Consider the following 13,214-nt stretch of genomic DNA (forward strand, 5'->3'; position numbering starts at 1 on the left):
TTACTGGAAGATGTATCGCTGCTATTACTGCTTGCAGTTCTGCTGTGACAGTACCAGTGTTTGAAGTTAATTCATTGTATATCCCCCGAAGGGTGGGATCTATTACCGTTATAGCAGTTTTTTGTCTTAGACGCTAGCATTTGGATAGCAATAGGTGCCATGTGGTTTGTGCCCTACGTGTCTTTGGAAGAATGCTACTGTCTGTGTCCCCCTTGCCTAATTAATCACAGGGTGAACGCGTCTGGGGAGCGGCGCAATTTGTAGGGGGAGGGAAAGTGGAATAGAAAGGAGGCAAGATAACGAATGTGGAATTGAACAAGGAAGTCTTACTCGCCCATTCACGTCGCCACTCTTTTTTCAAAGCAAGTGCAACCACAGTTGCATGTTAGGTACACGGATCGCAGTTTACTGAGCGTTTCTACCAAGCAGCTACTGTCTGTACGTCTCTGTCTTAAGCACAGAGACCTTCGAACCGACAGTACGGTCTGTATTATTTTGTTCTGCAGCAGCAATGTTTACACCTAGAAAATATTTAAGGACGCAACGCTTGTTCTTTTTTTCCATGGTGTGAAGCATTGGCGTGGCCTGTCGTAACGCTTACACAGACTATGAGTGACAGTGACGAGCACACTTTAACTCCTTGCTACGACGGGATATAAAAAAAAAGAAAAAAAACTCGTGTAGTTGTGTTTTGACAGGACATCGGCGTTTATGCGCGATGTATGCGTGCTAGCACTCGTGTTTTTCTTTGGTTGCCAAGGCGACGCCTATGTGTAGGCATGTCGTTCGGCCGCTCAGCTTAAATTCCTCGGCTTCAATACAAGGTATGACGGCGGTACTTTGACGACAGAGCTAAACGAAAAAAAAAAGAAAAGAGAGAGCGAAAGAACGACTGCACACTTCGGAAAGCTTTTCTGTTTTTTTTTTCATTCATTCGTCATAAAGAAGCCTCAAAGAAGGAACGGGTGGTCTAAATCGAGTCGTGAAGCGCCGCCATGGCGTCTCGTCAGGAAACCACGTGACTCTTTTGAGCCTCAGGAGCGGGATATCAATTCCTGCGCTCTTTCCTGTCACTGTCGCCGTCGCAGCTGTAGCTTGTGTGCGCAATAATTTATGCGCTGACGGTGATGTACATATACGTTGCATCTCAAAGCACGGTTTGCGGGTTTAACAATGAGTATAACGTCTGAATCAGGCGATATGGAGGCCATCGGTGATGTCCAGGTGCGCCTCTTCAGGCGTTTCCGAATGGTTCGTGATCTGATTGTTCGTCTCTTTCTCTCTCGCACGGCTTGTTACAGCTAGTGCGCGTTTTAGAGAAGAAGCGAAGGGTAAACCAAGGCTAGAGGCATCCCGGGGCAAAAGGTGAACTTGATTAGAAGAGTGCCTGCCATTAAGACGATACGACCGATTGCGAATAGGTTGCAGCAACCATGGACGTTGGAACATTGCTAGTCGTTGTTTGCCTTGCGCTGGTGACGGTCGCTGTGTCTGTGCTGTCCGAAGAAGAGCGCGCGTTTGTGGAGCAGCAACCGATCGATCCCATCGACAGACGGCCTTACATGCCTGTAAGATTTTTCTTCATATTGTCGTGCTCTTTCCAAAGCGCCAGAACAACAAGATCTAATAACGAAGCTTCTCTTCCTTTCCATTCAGGTTTTATTGCTTTCGATAGACCCATTGTGGAGGTACTGTCGAGGGTCAAAGAAAGCTATCTTTCAATGCTATCTGGAGACCATTTAATTGATTTGATTCTGATTCTTCTGGTTTGACGCTCCAAAGCAACATTTCGAATGTGACAGACGCCATATTTGTTCTGCTAGCGTTTCCTGTATTGAAAACTTTGCACTCGCTACCCCCCTGTCAAGAATACTACGTCACACTGATAACGTGCATGCCTTTCGTGACCTGGAAGTGCCGGGCGCGTAGCGTTGAAGAACGGAAAGGCACCCAAGATAGATGATTATTTTGGGGGATAAGATAAGCTTGATCGGGCGCAAACTTTTTCTTAGAGCTCAAATACTCATTAATTTTGACCGCCTACGATATTCGTTTTCTGAGGAGCACCTATATCTGAGCACACTAGCGGTGTTGAACTACGCCCCGATAGGAATGAGGTGACTGTGGCGTGAACAAACCCACAGCCTCGGGCTCAGGAGGAGATTGAGCCGCCGCTGTTAAAGATAAATTCTAGGATTTTACGTGCGAAACCTGTCATATGATTATGAGGCACTCGGTAATGGGGGACTACGCTTTGGATTATACCACATTGAGTTCGTTAACGGGCACCTAATGCAAGGCACGCGGGTGTTTTTTTTTTTTGCATTTCGCCCCCATCTATATGCGGCCGCCGCGACCAGGATTTCATCCCGAGCCAGAGCTTGCGAAGTTTACGACGTGGCAATTATGAACAGCTGGTGTCACAAATCAACGAAACCTGCCATTGCGCTTCTGAACGAGGACATGATATCATATTTCAGTGGCTGCCGGGACATTGTGGCATCGTTGGTAATCACCTCGCCGATGATGCTGCCCGACGACGTGCCCTAGCTGACTCACCGACACTCCTTATACCTTTATCGAGAGTCGACGCTGCAAGAGAGCTTCGCAGTCTCGCTCGTACCACCACGTTAGGTTATCTGGTATACACCACAGAACTCCAAGTATCGTTTATACAGCCTCGACTCATCACCGAAACTTTAATTACCAGCGAACCTTCCACGAAGTGACGGAACACTGCTGTGTCGGCTGTGGGTAGGAGTAGCATTCACCAACTCCTACAGCTATCGTATTGCAATGGCAGATTTACCAATGTGCGCTAAGTGCATGTGTGAAGAGACCATCAATTACCTTCTGTGCCGCTGTTCTGGCTTCGATAATCAACGTGAGTCTCTCCAGTGTGCCTTAAATATACTGGATGACAGGCCATTTACGGAAGTCAGGATCTTGGGAGCCTGGCCTCAGTTCATTAGCCCAGAAAGCAGTTCGAGCGCTTTTTCACTACTTGAGGGCAACAGACTTGAGTGCCCGACTATAGATATCCTACACCTAAGTTTTCTCTCTTTCTTTCACTCCCCATTCCCCTCTCCACGTGTAGGGTAGCAAACTGGACTCAGTCTAGTTAACCTCCCTGCCTTTCCTACTTCCCTTCTGTCTCCCTCTCTCTCTCTGTCTCTCTCTCTCTCCCACAACATGGATGTGACGCATTATCCTGCCATAAGACTTTAAAAATAATAATGTATTTTTATTGCCATGCGCTGGGCTCAGTGAACGCTTAAATTGTTGGATAATGATGGAGCTATGTCATCACTCGCTGAAGGGAGAAAACGACGATCTTTGGCACGTACTGGCGGGCAAATGAATTGTTTTGGGCACCGCGTCACAAAACTCCGTGGGTTTGCACTCCAAACGGGTGCAACACTGGAACGAATCCTGGTCCACCCAGGGGCGCACATACGAGGCAACATCGAGGCAGCTACAGGAGATGCAAACAGCAGCCACTGCTGAAGTTAACCAAGTTGTGCGCCGAGAAATGTACTCAGGACTTGCAACGGAGCGCAAACCAAAGCAGTGCACGTCCATGGAGACAGTGGGGAAATGCTTCTATTCCGGTGGACCGTGGCCCCATAAGTCCGGATGATTATCCTGTCCCACAGCAAACAAGATTTGCCAGGCATGCCGAAAAAGGGGTCATTTTGCTGCAGGCTGCAAGGGAAAGAACCAACACCGATGTACAGAACACAGATTAGTGACGCTAAGCTGAAGCTCGAACTCTGATGACCAGGCCTTTGCAATGCAAAGCGGCAACGGCAAAGACCCAAGAGTGGTGCTGTCCCTCTATGTCCTCAGCATTGAATTCATCGTGGACACGGAAGAGACGGTGGACATCATCGAGCAACATATGACGCCATGCCAAACAAATCAATCTTAAGCGGTTCAGCGCCAAAAGTGTTTGTTTATGGATCTAATTGAAGTCTTTTCCACCAGTAGCACAAAGGCCCATTCAGCGTCACCCACCCATCCCATTCAGCGTCAGAGATGCAGTCACATAAGTGTTTAAACGGCTCGAAGGACTCGGTGTAATTTAGAAGGCAACTGGCCTGACCACATTGGTCTCTTCGTTTGTTGTGGTACCGAAACGCCAGTGACCAGACGTCGTACGAATATATGTGGACATGCGTCGTGCCAATCTAACCATAACAGGAGCGCGGCATGCATCTTCAAGATTAGAAGAACTTGTCGCTAGCCTGACTGGTGCATCAGTCTTCTCAAAGCTTGACCTAAGTGATGGGTATCGCCAACTGGTGCTACATGAAGAGTCAAGGTGCATCCCCACCGAATCAGTGGCGCAGCAGAGTTATTACAAAACGCAATGAGACAGGTTATGGCAAGCATCCCTGGAGTCATCAACATTAGTGACGACATTCTTGTGTACGGCAAGAAACATAATGGCTGTCTGATGATGGTGCTGCAATCTCTTTATATTTGTGGACTAACACTCGACCCAAAGACATTTTGCTTCTCGCAACCCGAATTTATATTCTTTGGTCAAATGTCCTCAGCAAAAGGGCTCAGACCTGACCCAACAAAGGTCCAGTTAGTGATGTACATGTCGCTACCAAACAGCCCATCAGAAATGAGGAGCTGATTACGTACTGTGGCAGATTTATATCCAACCTAGCAAACGTGACAGCACCTCTTTGCAACCTCGTAAGGAGAGACGTTGAGTGGAAGTGGATGGTCTACAACAAGTGGATGTCGACTAGCTGAAAGAATTCCTGACCGGTATCCATGCCCTGGCCTACTCAGACAGCAAGAAGTCAACCCATCTCACCGCTGACGAAGGGCCAGAAGGTCTTAGCGCCATACTGACACAGAGAGATGATGACAGCACCCAAATTGTGGCCTATTCAAGCCGCACGCTGACCGGTGCAGAGCGGCGCTACTCCCACGTCGAAAAGAAATCTTACCTGCTGTGCGGGGAATTGAACACTTCAACATTTACTTGTACGGAACTTACTTCGTGCTTCACACTGATTAAAAACCATCTGTCAGCGTCCTGTGTAATCTTTCTGCTTGACTCTCTGCTAGAATAGAGTACCAGTGTCTCGGGGTCCAGCTTTATAGCTTCTCCGTTCAACATTAGAAATGCGCAGACACTCCATGCAACCGCATTCCACGTTATCTTCTCAAATTCGCTCAGAGCGGGTACGGGACACACAAGGTGACTGCTGAGTATCTCCTGTTCTTGTCGCAAGTAACAGTGCCAAAAGGAATGATGACAAAAGAGGTAATGGAAACAACCAACGGTGGTACTACCTACGGTCAACCAAGAGAAGCCATCTAAGCTTAGTGTACAAGGAGCATTAAAACTGCGCAGTAATGTTGAATCATTTTAATGGAGGCGAAATGCAAGAACGCCCCTGTGCCGTGTATTTAGTGCATGATAAAGAACCCCAGCTTATCGAAATTAATCCGGAGTTTCCTCACTACAGCGTGTCTCATAATGAGATAGTGGTTTGGGCATGTAAAACCGCAAAATTTAATGTTAAGTACATTCGTTCATTTAATTCTGTCATTTTTTTTCTTGTATATTCCTAAACCTCATTTTGCAACTTTACATGTAAGACAGCGGTTGATATACTCTATTGGGCTAAGCCAGGCCTACCCAGAAGCCATGCAGCAATCCAAGGCAAGACTAAAAGAACAAAGGCAGTTTCGTTTTGGAAATCATGGCAGTGTCCATGTCCTCCCTCTTTCGTAGCGTTGAACACAAAGTTAAACACAACACTGCCTAAACGCCATCCAGAACTAAGGATGTGAATACTTGTGTCTATACCGTACGTATTTATGCAGTCGAAGTTGCGTATCAGACAAAAGTAGTTAACAAATTAAAACACTCCACCCCTCTAAATAAATTTCGTGGACCAGCGCGCAAGACATGCGACTCTAAAAAAAACTATCAAAGAAGATGCAGTTTGGTTTGTCAGTGAAGACACGCCAAATCGTATAGATAAAAATGCACTGCCCATCAATCCTATAGTCATCATTCCAGTGCCACGTGTCCCTTGGTATTCCCACCTCAAAGCTCTTTGGTTGTGTCCAAACATCCGGTTGGACAGGCCCATTATCCCCACTATTTTTACGATTCCTGCCAATTCCCTCTGCAATGCATGGAAGCCAGTGCGAGCCAGCAGCACATCACCGCATTCCCTGTCATTTATACATGTTCTTCAAAGCGCATTGATAACATTCGACGCGCGCTACAACCCCTCCGTGCCAACTCTGTGCCCAGTTGAGTTGAGTTGAGTTGAGTTGTTGTAGGCTACTGGTGGGATTAGCCTTGCAGTTGCTGCCGGCAATTGCTCCACCGTAGTGACACTTAAAATAAATAAATCACATAATCAGACACAGACCTCCCAATTACAAATGGTAACTCATCAGTTTACCATGTTGAAGCCAAATCCGTGTCCTGTAGGTAATTTAACAGAAGGCGAGAGACCTCCTTTTTACGCAACCGGTTCCCGCGCGGGAAAACAATGTCCTGAAGAGAACTGTGAGGAAGTCCTGTGTTCTTGAGGGACCCGAATAACACCCTCCTTTCCGCGTTATACACTCTTTGCTTCAGCCCACGGGGTCTTACACCGTGATGGCGTCTGATGAAAGGAAGTTGAAGTTGCCCTAACCATGCCCCATAAACTGTGACCAACTACGGGAAAAGTGGCGCCCTCTAATGATACACGGTTTCAGCGACACTGGGCAGGAATTCTGAAGAATTAGAGGAGGCTGTGGTAAGGTGATTTCCGAGTGCTGGTGGTGTGTGAAGCATGCCTCTTCATTGTGTTGGATTGTGCCTCTTTCGTGCGAATTGAAATTTTGGGTGTTTACCTGGCATTGTCTTTTCGCAACGCAGGGATCGGTGGCACCTGGGGGCTACTGCCAAAGCACGCGGCAATGTCGCCGCGGTTGGTGTTGCGTGAAACAGTACAAGCACGGTGATTACACTTGTCAGAAGATGCTCGGAGTTGGTCGGAGGTGCACTTCTCAGACGGAGGTTAAGGCTGGCGTGTACCTCAAGCACTGTCCCTGCGTCAGCTATTGTAAGTGACATTTAGACCTGGCTATAGCACTGAATGAAGGGACGTTTCTTTTACATATATGTTTATTTACGTTTCTACAAAACCGTAACGTACAAGCAAGCATTCACAACTGGCCCAGCACATCAAAATTGAAGCAGAAACAAATAAATCAAGCCAGAAGGGAAAATTACTATCAAGTCAAAGCGAGTATAAAAGGTCAAAAGCTTACACAAAATTATCTTGTATGTTATATTCGTGGCAATACCAAAGTGACAATTATACGCAGCATGTGCAAACATATACAAAACCAATACATCCATATTAGTACTGCGCAATAAACAAAAGAGGTACAGCGACAATAACATACATAAAGAAAAATGCGCAACGCAATGGGAATACAATGGTTCTTCACACTGAATGAATGAATCAATTATTATTTCTCTTTCGTTGCCCTTTTCACGTTACGAAGTTGACAGAAGGAGTCGACTCGGCCACTATGAGATCATAACTCCGTGACGACGATGAGTCGTGCCAAGCTTACTGGAATCGTTTTTCGGTATACCTCAACTTCACGTTGTGGTCTCGCGCTATGCTCACGGTGCGCAAGCTCCGAGTGCGCGTGTCGGACGTGCACCGGGGGTTCGTGCGCTCCGAGCCACCACGCATATATACAGGGCGCCGCGCCGTTTCCGGCCCGGCCCGTGTGCCGACGCACCCCACCGGTCCCAGCTAGGGGTGAAGGGGAGACCGCGCTCGCAGCGAGGGAGACCCCAGGCGACGCTCTCCGGAACGAACAGGTCAACATTTATTAAGCTGGCGGTTCGACACAGACGCAAGCTTAAACAACACGGCCGAATCTAAATCTAATTGCTACACAAAACGTGGCCTAATGGTCGCCCATGTCCGCTAACGGCGTTCTGCGACAGAAAAATGGCTGTGGCTTAGCTAAGGTTAAGCCCAGGAAATGAAGCATACTAGCCTTTGTTTTAGTTGTTGAACCACTGTTTAGCCTGGTGAACTGCTGTTGCTTGGCTATATTTGGTTCGGCTAGACGAAGAAACAACTCATGCGTTACTCTGCTTATTCCTTTATTATGCGTTGCATATTGCAATCACTCAGTTCAGCCCTTGGGCGCGGCCAGGCAGCCACCATTGAGGGTATGAGCCATTGTTCATTGCTGAACGTCTCATATGTGCGTCTATTCTCTTGTAAGTTTGCGGGAGTTAGGCCGCAGTACCATCTGTGCGACCGCAGGCGAGCGCACGAGCTGAGACCCGGCTATGTAGCTACGCGGCCGCAAGCGAGCGTACGAGTTGAGCCTCCGCTTTTGCAGCTGTTATGACGTCATGTGGTAGCTACGCGGCCGCGCGCGGCGCAGCAAGGAAGAGCGTGGTTGTGCGGCTAGTATGCTTCGCATAAAAGACAAAGAAGAGTGCAGCAAAGAGAGAGAGAAAGAGAAACAACTTTATTGATCCATAACGAAATGGAGCGTGTTAAGCGCCTGATGGGGTGGGGTGGCTCCATCTTCAAGGGTTCCATATGCTTCCAGAGTCAGGCGGCCCTGGAAGCATATTGTATCGTATCTGGCGCAGCACTGGCTTCGCATCTACGGCACGTGTGATGTGACCGATATCGGTATCGCACATGACGCATGGTGGTGAGGGAACACACCCTCTCCCGTTTAGTGTATACATACACGGCTGCTGAATAAACGGGGACGCTTTCCGCTCCCCTTGCTTGGAGCCTCTGGTCATGTCTTGCCTGCGGCACCGCACGATACACATATGGCCCTAGAAGAGACGAGACAGCCCATCCTTCGGACAGGACCTGCCTTCGCACACCCCGGTAGGAGAGAAAAGGGAAACAGAAAGAAACAGAAGAACACGCGCACAACCGCTGAGAGCGGTCGAAACCCCACAACATTAAGTTAGGGGACAACCTAAATATGTTGAGTTACATATGCTATATACTATATGTCGTGGAGAACCAGAGTGCGCAACATTCGAAGAAACGCAACAGCGCAGCTTCGACTTGAGATGCACAGCGAAAATGGCGTGACATGTTATAAGAAAATAAAGACGAGGAAATCATAGTAGAACCATTACCATTGCCTGAAAATGAAGGCACAGGAGATTTTCCGTAAATGCGTGGCGTAACAACATGGCTTTCGATGCTGCAATTTCTCGCGTTGGTGTCGTGATGGTGCAAATGTGCTGCACAAACGTTTTTTTTTCTTTTGCATAATGTGGCAATTACAAGAAAATATGTTTTAATTTCATTTTGGTTCCATTTCACGCCTCGATGCTGGAGATGTTACAAGGGACTCTGAAAATATTATTGCGAACACAGGACTTTCACTGTTTCTTGGAACCAGGTTAGCACGGCAGTGATGGCAGTTAGTCGACCTTATCAAATGCTCAATGCGCCTGTCTCTTTCGAAAAGGTTGCTTCTAGAAGTGTGCGAAGATCCTAACCTTTCGGATAAGGAATCGAATAATGTCCTATTCGACTTGGTCTTCGAATTGAATAGTCACTATTCGTAAACGCGAATATTGTTCGAATACTTTTTCGGATATTTCAAAGCCTCAAATGCGCCCAATAAACATACAATTGGAGCAAAAATACAGTAAATCTTTCACCCCTGCGGTACACATAATTGGAGCAAAAGTACAGTAAATTTTTATTCCTGCGGTCACAGTACAGACATAAATCACGAGAAATTGCGTAGCGGAGCAGGCTACATCGATTAAGTAGCCATACTTTACAGGTTATACAGCAGTCATTCACACCGTCCGAAAAGTCCCGTGCATGCGAAGACACTGCTTGACAGTTCCTAATGCACCAAATGGGCTTTTAATAAACAATGCTTCGTAACGTACTATGCAATGACAGAAACTTGACAGGGCAGGCTATCGTTGAGTGTACGACGAATGTTTAAAATATGCAAGCAATGAGTTACTGGCTTTTATCGGAAATTACTTATGCAAGCGTTGCAGAGCATTATGAGCGTGTTTTATGACAACCCGCATAGAAAGTTTGCTTGGCGTCGTCAAAGAACTACACGTGGCAGGGAGTTTACATTCGGCGATAATAGTTGGTGATGTGCGGGCAAATTTTCGAGCGAGAGTTAATCTCAGCATTTGCAAACATTACTGATTTAAATGCTCGAAAGCTTTACACGGGTGGTATACACGATGCTACCCAACGTCTTGGCAGAACTGAATGTGGTACCGAAGTTCACATTTGGTGGAAAGGGGTGGAGTCATGTTAGCAATAATATGCCGCTAAAGTTTGACGTTTCTGGACTAATTACAATTTTCGCAGGTAATTATACTGAGTACTTGTTATCCCATATTTCCACGCGTAATAGTAATCGCGTAGTCTTCACCGGTGTCCTCATCGAACTGACCGTGGCACTTAATGCATATTTGGTGAAAATGGGGGGCAGACGATAGGTGACGCGCAGAAGTTTGGAAGGTATTGTCATTTGCAGCACATTGGCAGAGCGTTATAAGTGTCATTATATGTAATGAGCCTGGTTGCTAAGTGGCTATGGTGTTTGGCTGCTGAGCACGAGGTCGCGGGATCGAATCCCGGCCACGGCGGCTGCATTTCGATGGGGGCGAAATGCGAAAACACCCGTGTACTTAGATTTAGGTGCACGTTAAAGAACCCCAGATGGTCGAAATTTCCGGAGTCCCCCACTACGGCGTGCCTCATAATCAGCAAGTGGTTTTGGCACGTAAAACCCCATAATTAATTAATTAATTATGTAATGAGCCACATAGAAGGTTTGCCTGCTGGCCTGGGAGAACTATATCTGGCACATAGTTCAAATTTAGTTGAAATGAATGCATGTTATGATTGGTCGGCTTGTAAAATGTAAAAGTCGTACGCTGTTGTCACGGCTTATATCGTAAAATATACATTCAAGTGCAAGGAAGCATTATATGCATAGCTGTTATCTGTATAACCAAATCTGGCACCAAATTTAGACTTCTGGAAATAAAGGCTATGTTATACGTCATTTGCCGGTAACGTTCAAGGTATATTGTACAACTGCAGTCATTGCCGTAGCTGATTTGTGTACATGTGCTCTAGTGCTTTGTACGCGTGCTTGGCAGACCACGTTGAGTGTTTGGCCATTGTTCTGAGAGAATACCTCAGCGCGATACCAGCATTTGTTGAAGATGAGGCATATTATGCTTAATTTACAAACAAAATTAACATGTATTCGTTAGTTATGTTTTCTAAGGTAAATTATCTACTGACTACTGGAGACTGTTATACAACATTCATGCGCAAGTTTTCTTGATGTCCAGGGAAAACGAGGTGTAATATAAAGAATATAAATATCTATGAAACGGGAGCTATGTTATGGTTCAAATGGGAGCAAAATTTTGAAGTGTGAGGTTTAATCGCAGGCACTCGAAGTAAAAAGAAAAGAGGACTAATTCAATTCAACTGCTCAAAAGAAACAGCTTCGTGAAAACATAGGCTGTGATTCTGCTAAATAAGTCAAGTGCGTGGCGATTTTTGTCCCCCGAGAACCGCACCTGACTTCATTTGTGAGAACATTCATGGACTCGTAAGCGTTGAGCGTCACTCTCGGAGGAGGGAGTACGAAGTCTGTCAAGGTTACTCTTGTACTTCACTTAGCTGCTGATCGAGTTACAGTTAGGCCATTGCATCGGCATTCGTGACATCTTGGCCACGTTTGTTCAAGTGTTCTGTTTTGTAAGCGTAGAACGTCACTCTCGGAGGAGGGAGTACGAAGTCTGTCAAGGTTAATCTTGTACTTCACTTACCTGCTGATCGAGTTACAGTTAGGCCATTGCATCGGCATTCGTGACATCTTGGTCACGTTTGTTCAAGTGTTCTGTTTTGTAAGCGTTGAACTTCACTTTCGTAGGAGGGAGTACGAAGTCTGTCAAGGTTACTCTTGTACTTCACTTAGCTGCTGATCGAGTTACAGTTAGGCCATTGCATCGGCATTCACGACATCTTGGCCGCGTTTGTTCAAGTGTTCTGTTTTGATGTTCCATTGCAGTGCGGTGTCGCGGAACTCGGTCCCTGAAGTTGTGCCTGCCGAAGAACTGGTGGCCCGGCGCCGCACCGTAATAAAGTTTGCCGAGCTTGTTCCCGTGTCCGCATACGTCGGCGCTGTCATAAAAAAACAAATAACTAGCGCAGCCAAAAACGCGTGCACCCTGATCACTACACATTGGGCCCAGAATTACAATAGGTGGCTGGCTTTGTTGCGGAATTGGCGCGATACGAGCTCATACCGAAGGGTACCGCGAGAATCGAACAACGAATTCAGCAGCCTTCTTTGCAACAGGTGCAGTTGGTAGAAAGAACGTAGTGTGACACTGCCACGTATATAGAGAAAAGAATGCGGGAGATGGAAATTCAAGACGATGAGCAAAACGTGAACAAGGTGAATGCTGGAGCCAATGTTTCGACAAGTGGACTTGTCTTCTTCAGGGCCTTGAATAAGAAGACCTTCAAGCCTTGAAGAAGACAAGTGCACTTTTCGAAACGTTGGCTCCTGCATTCACCTTGTTCACGTTTTGCTCATTGCCACGTATATAGTGTGACACTAGTGACCCTGCCAGCATGCAGGCAGGCGCCGCAGTACATGAACATCTAAGAGTTAAGGACTTTATGGAGGGAGCTTGCATTCAGCAATCAGATGTGTAATGTGATGGGAGAGTACACATGAACGTGGCCTAGCGGCCATTGCGGTGCGCTGCTCAGCACGAGGTCGCAGGTTCGGATCCCGCCCACGGCGGCCTCATCTCGAATGGGGTGTAATGGAAAAATGTCAGTGTACTTAGATTTAGGTGCGTGTTAAAAAGTAGCCCAGTGGTGAAAATTGATACCGAGTCCTGCACTGTGGCATGCCTCGTAATAACATTCTGGCTTTGGCACGTAACACCCGAGGTATCGTAAACAGAGGAACGTGATAACGCAGCCGTCAGATAAAACGTGGAGCTTAGTAACAGGAATGTTATTGTAGGTGACAACCTAGGAATGCATAGACAAATGCATACCTCGATGTACAACTTGGGAAACTCGTAGAGGTGCGTTAGTCAATCACAGTGGTTCCTTTCCGTGAAGTCAGAGCAGAGG

The 13,214-nt window shown here is 46.8% G+C and overlaps 1 protein-coding gene across 1 annotated transcript; it reads left to right on the forward strand.

Moving 5' to 3' along the window:
- The first annotated feature begins 1,315 nt into the window (after window positions 1-1,315).
- LOC139060894 (uncharacterized) lies at window positions 1,316-12,220 on the forward strand. Its single transcript, XM_070540168.1, has 3 exons — window positions 1,316-1,568; window positions 6,914-7,100; window positions 12,130-12,220. The coding sequence occupies exons 1-3, from the start codon at window positions 1,434-1,436 to the stop codon at window positions 12,198-12,200; spliced, it is 393 nt and encodes a 130-aa protein (XP_070396269.1). The 5' UTR covers window positions 1,316-1,433; the 3' UTR covers window positions 12,201-12,220.
- The last annotated feature ends 994 nt before the right edge of the window (window positions 12,221-13,214 follow it).

This window comes from Dermacentor albipictus, chromosome 6 (assembly GCF_038994185.2).
Source record: "Dermacentor albipictus isolate Rhodes 1998 colony chromosome 6, USDA_Dalb.pri_finalv2, whole genome shotgun sequence".
Taxonomy (NCBI): domain Eukaryota; kingdom Metazoa; phylum Arthropoda; class Arachnida; order Ixodida; family Ixodidae; genus Dermacentor; species Dermacentor albipictus.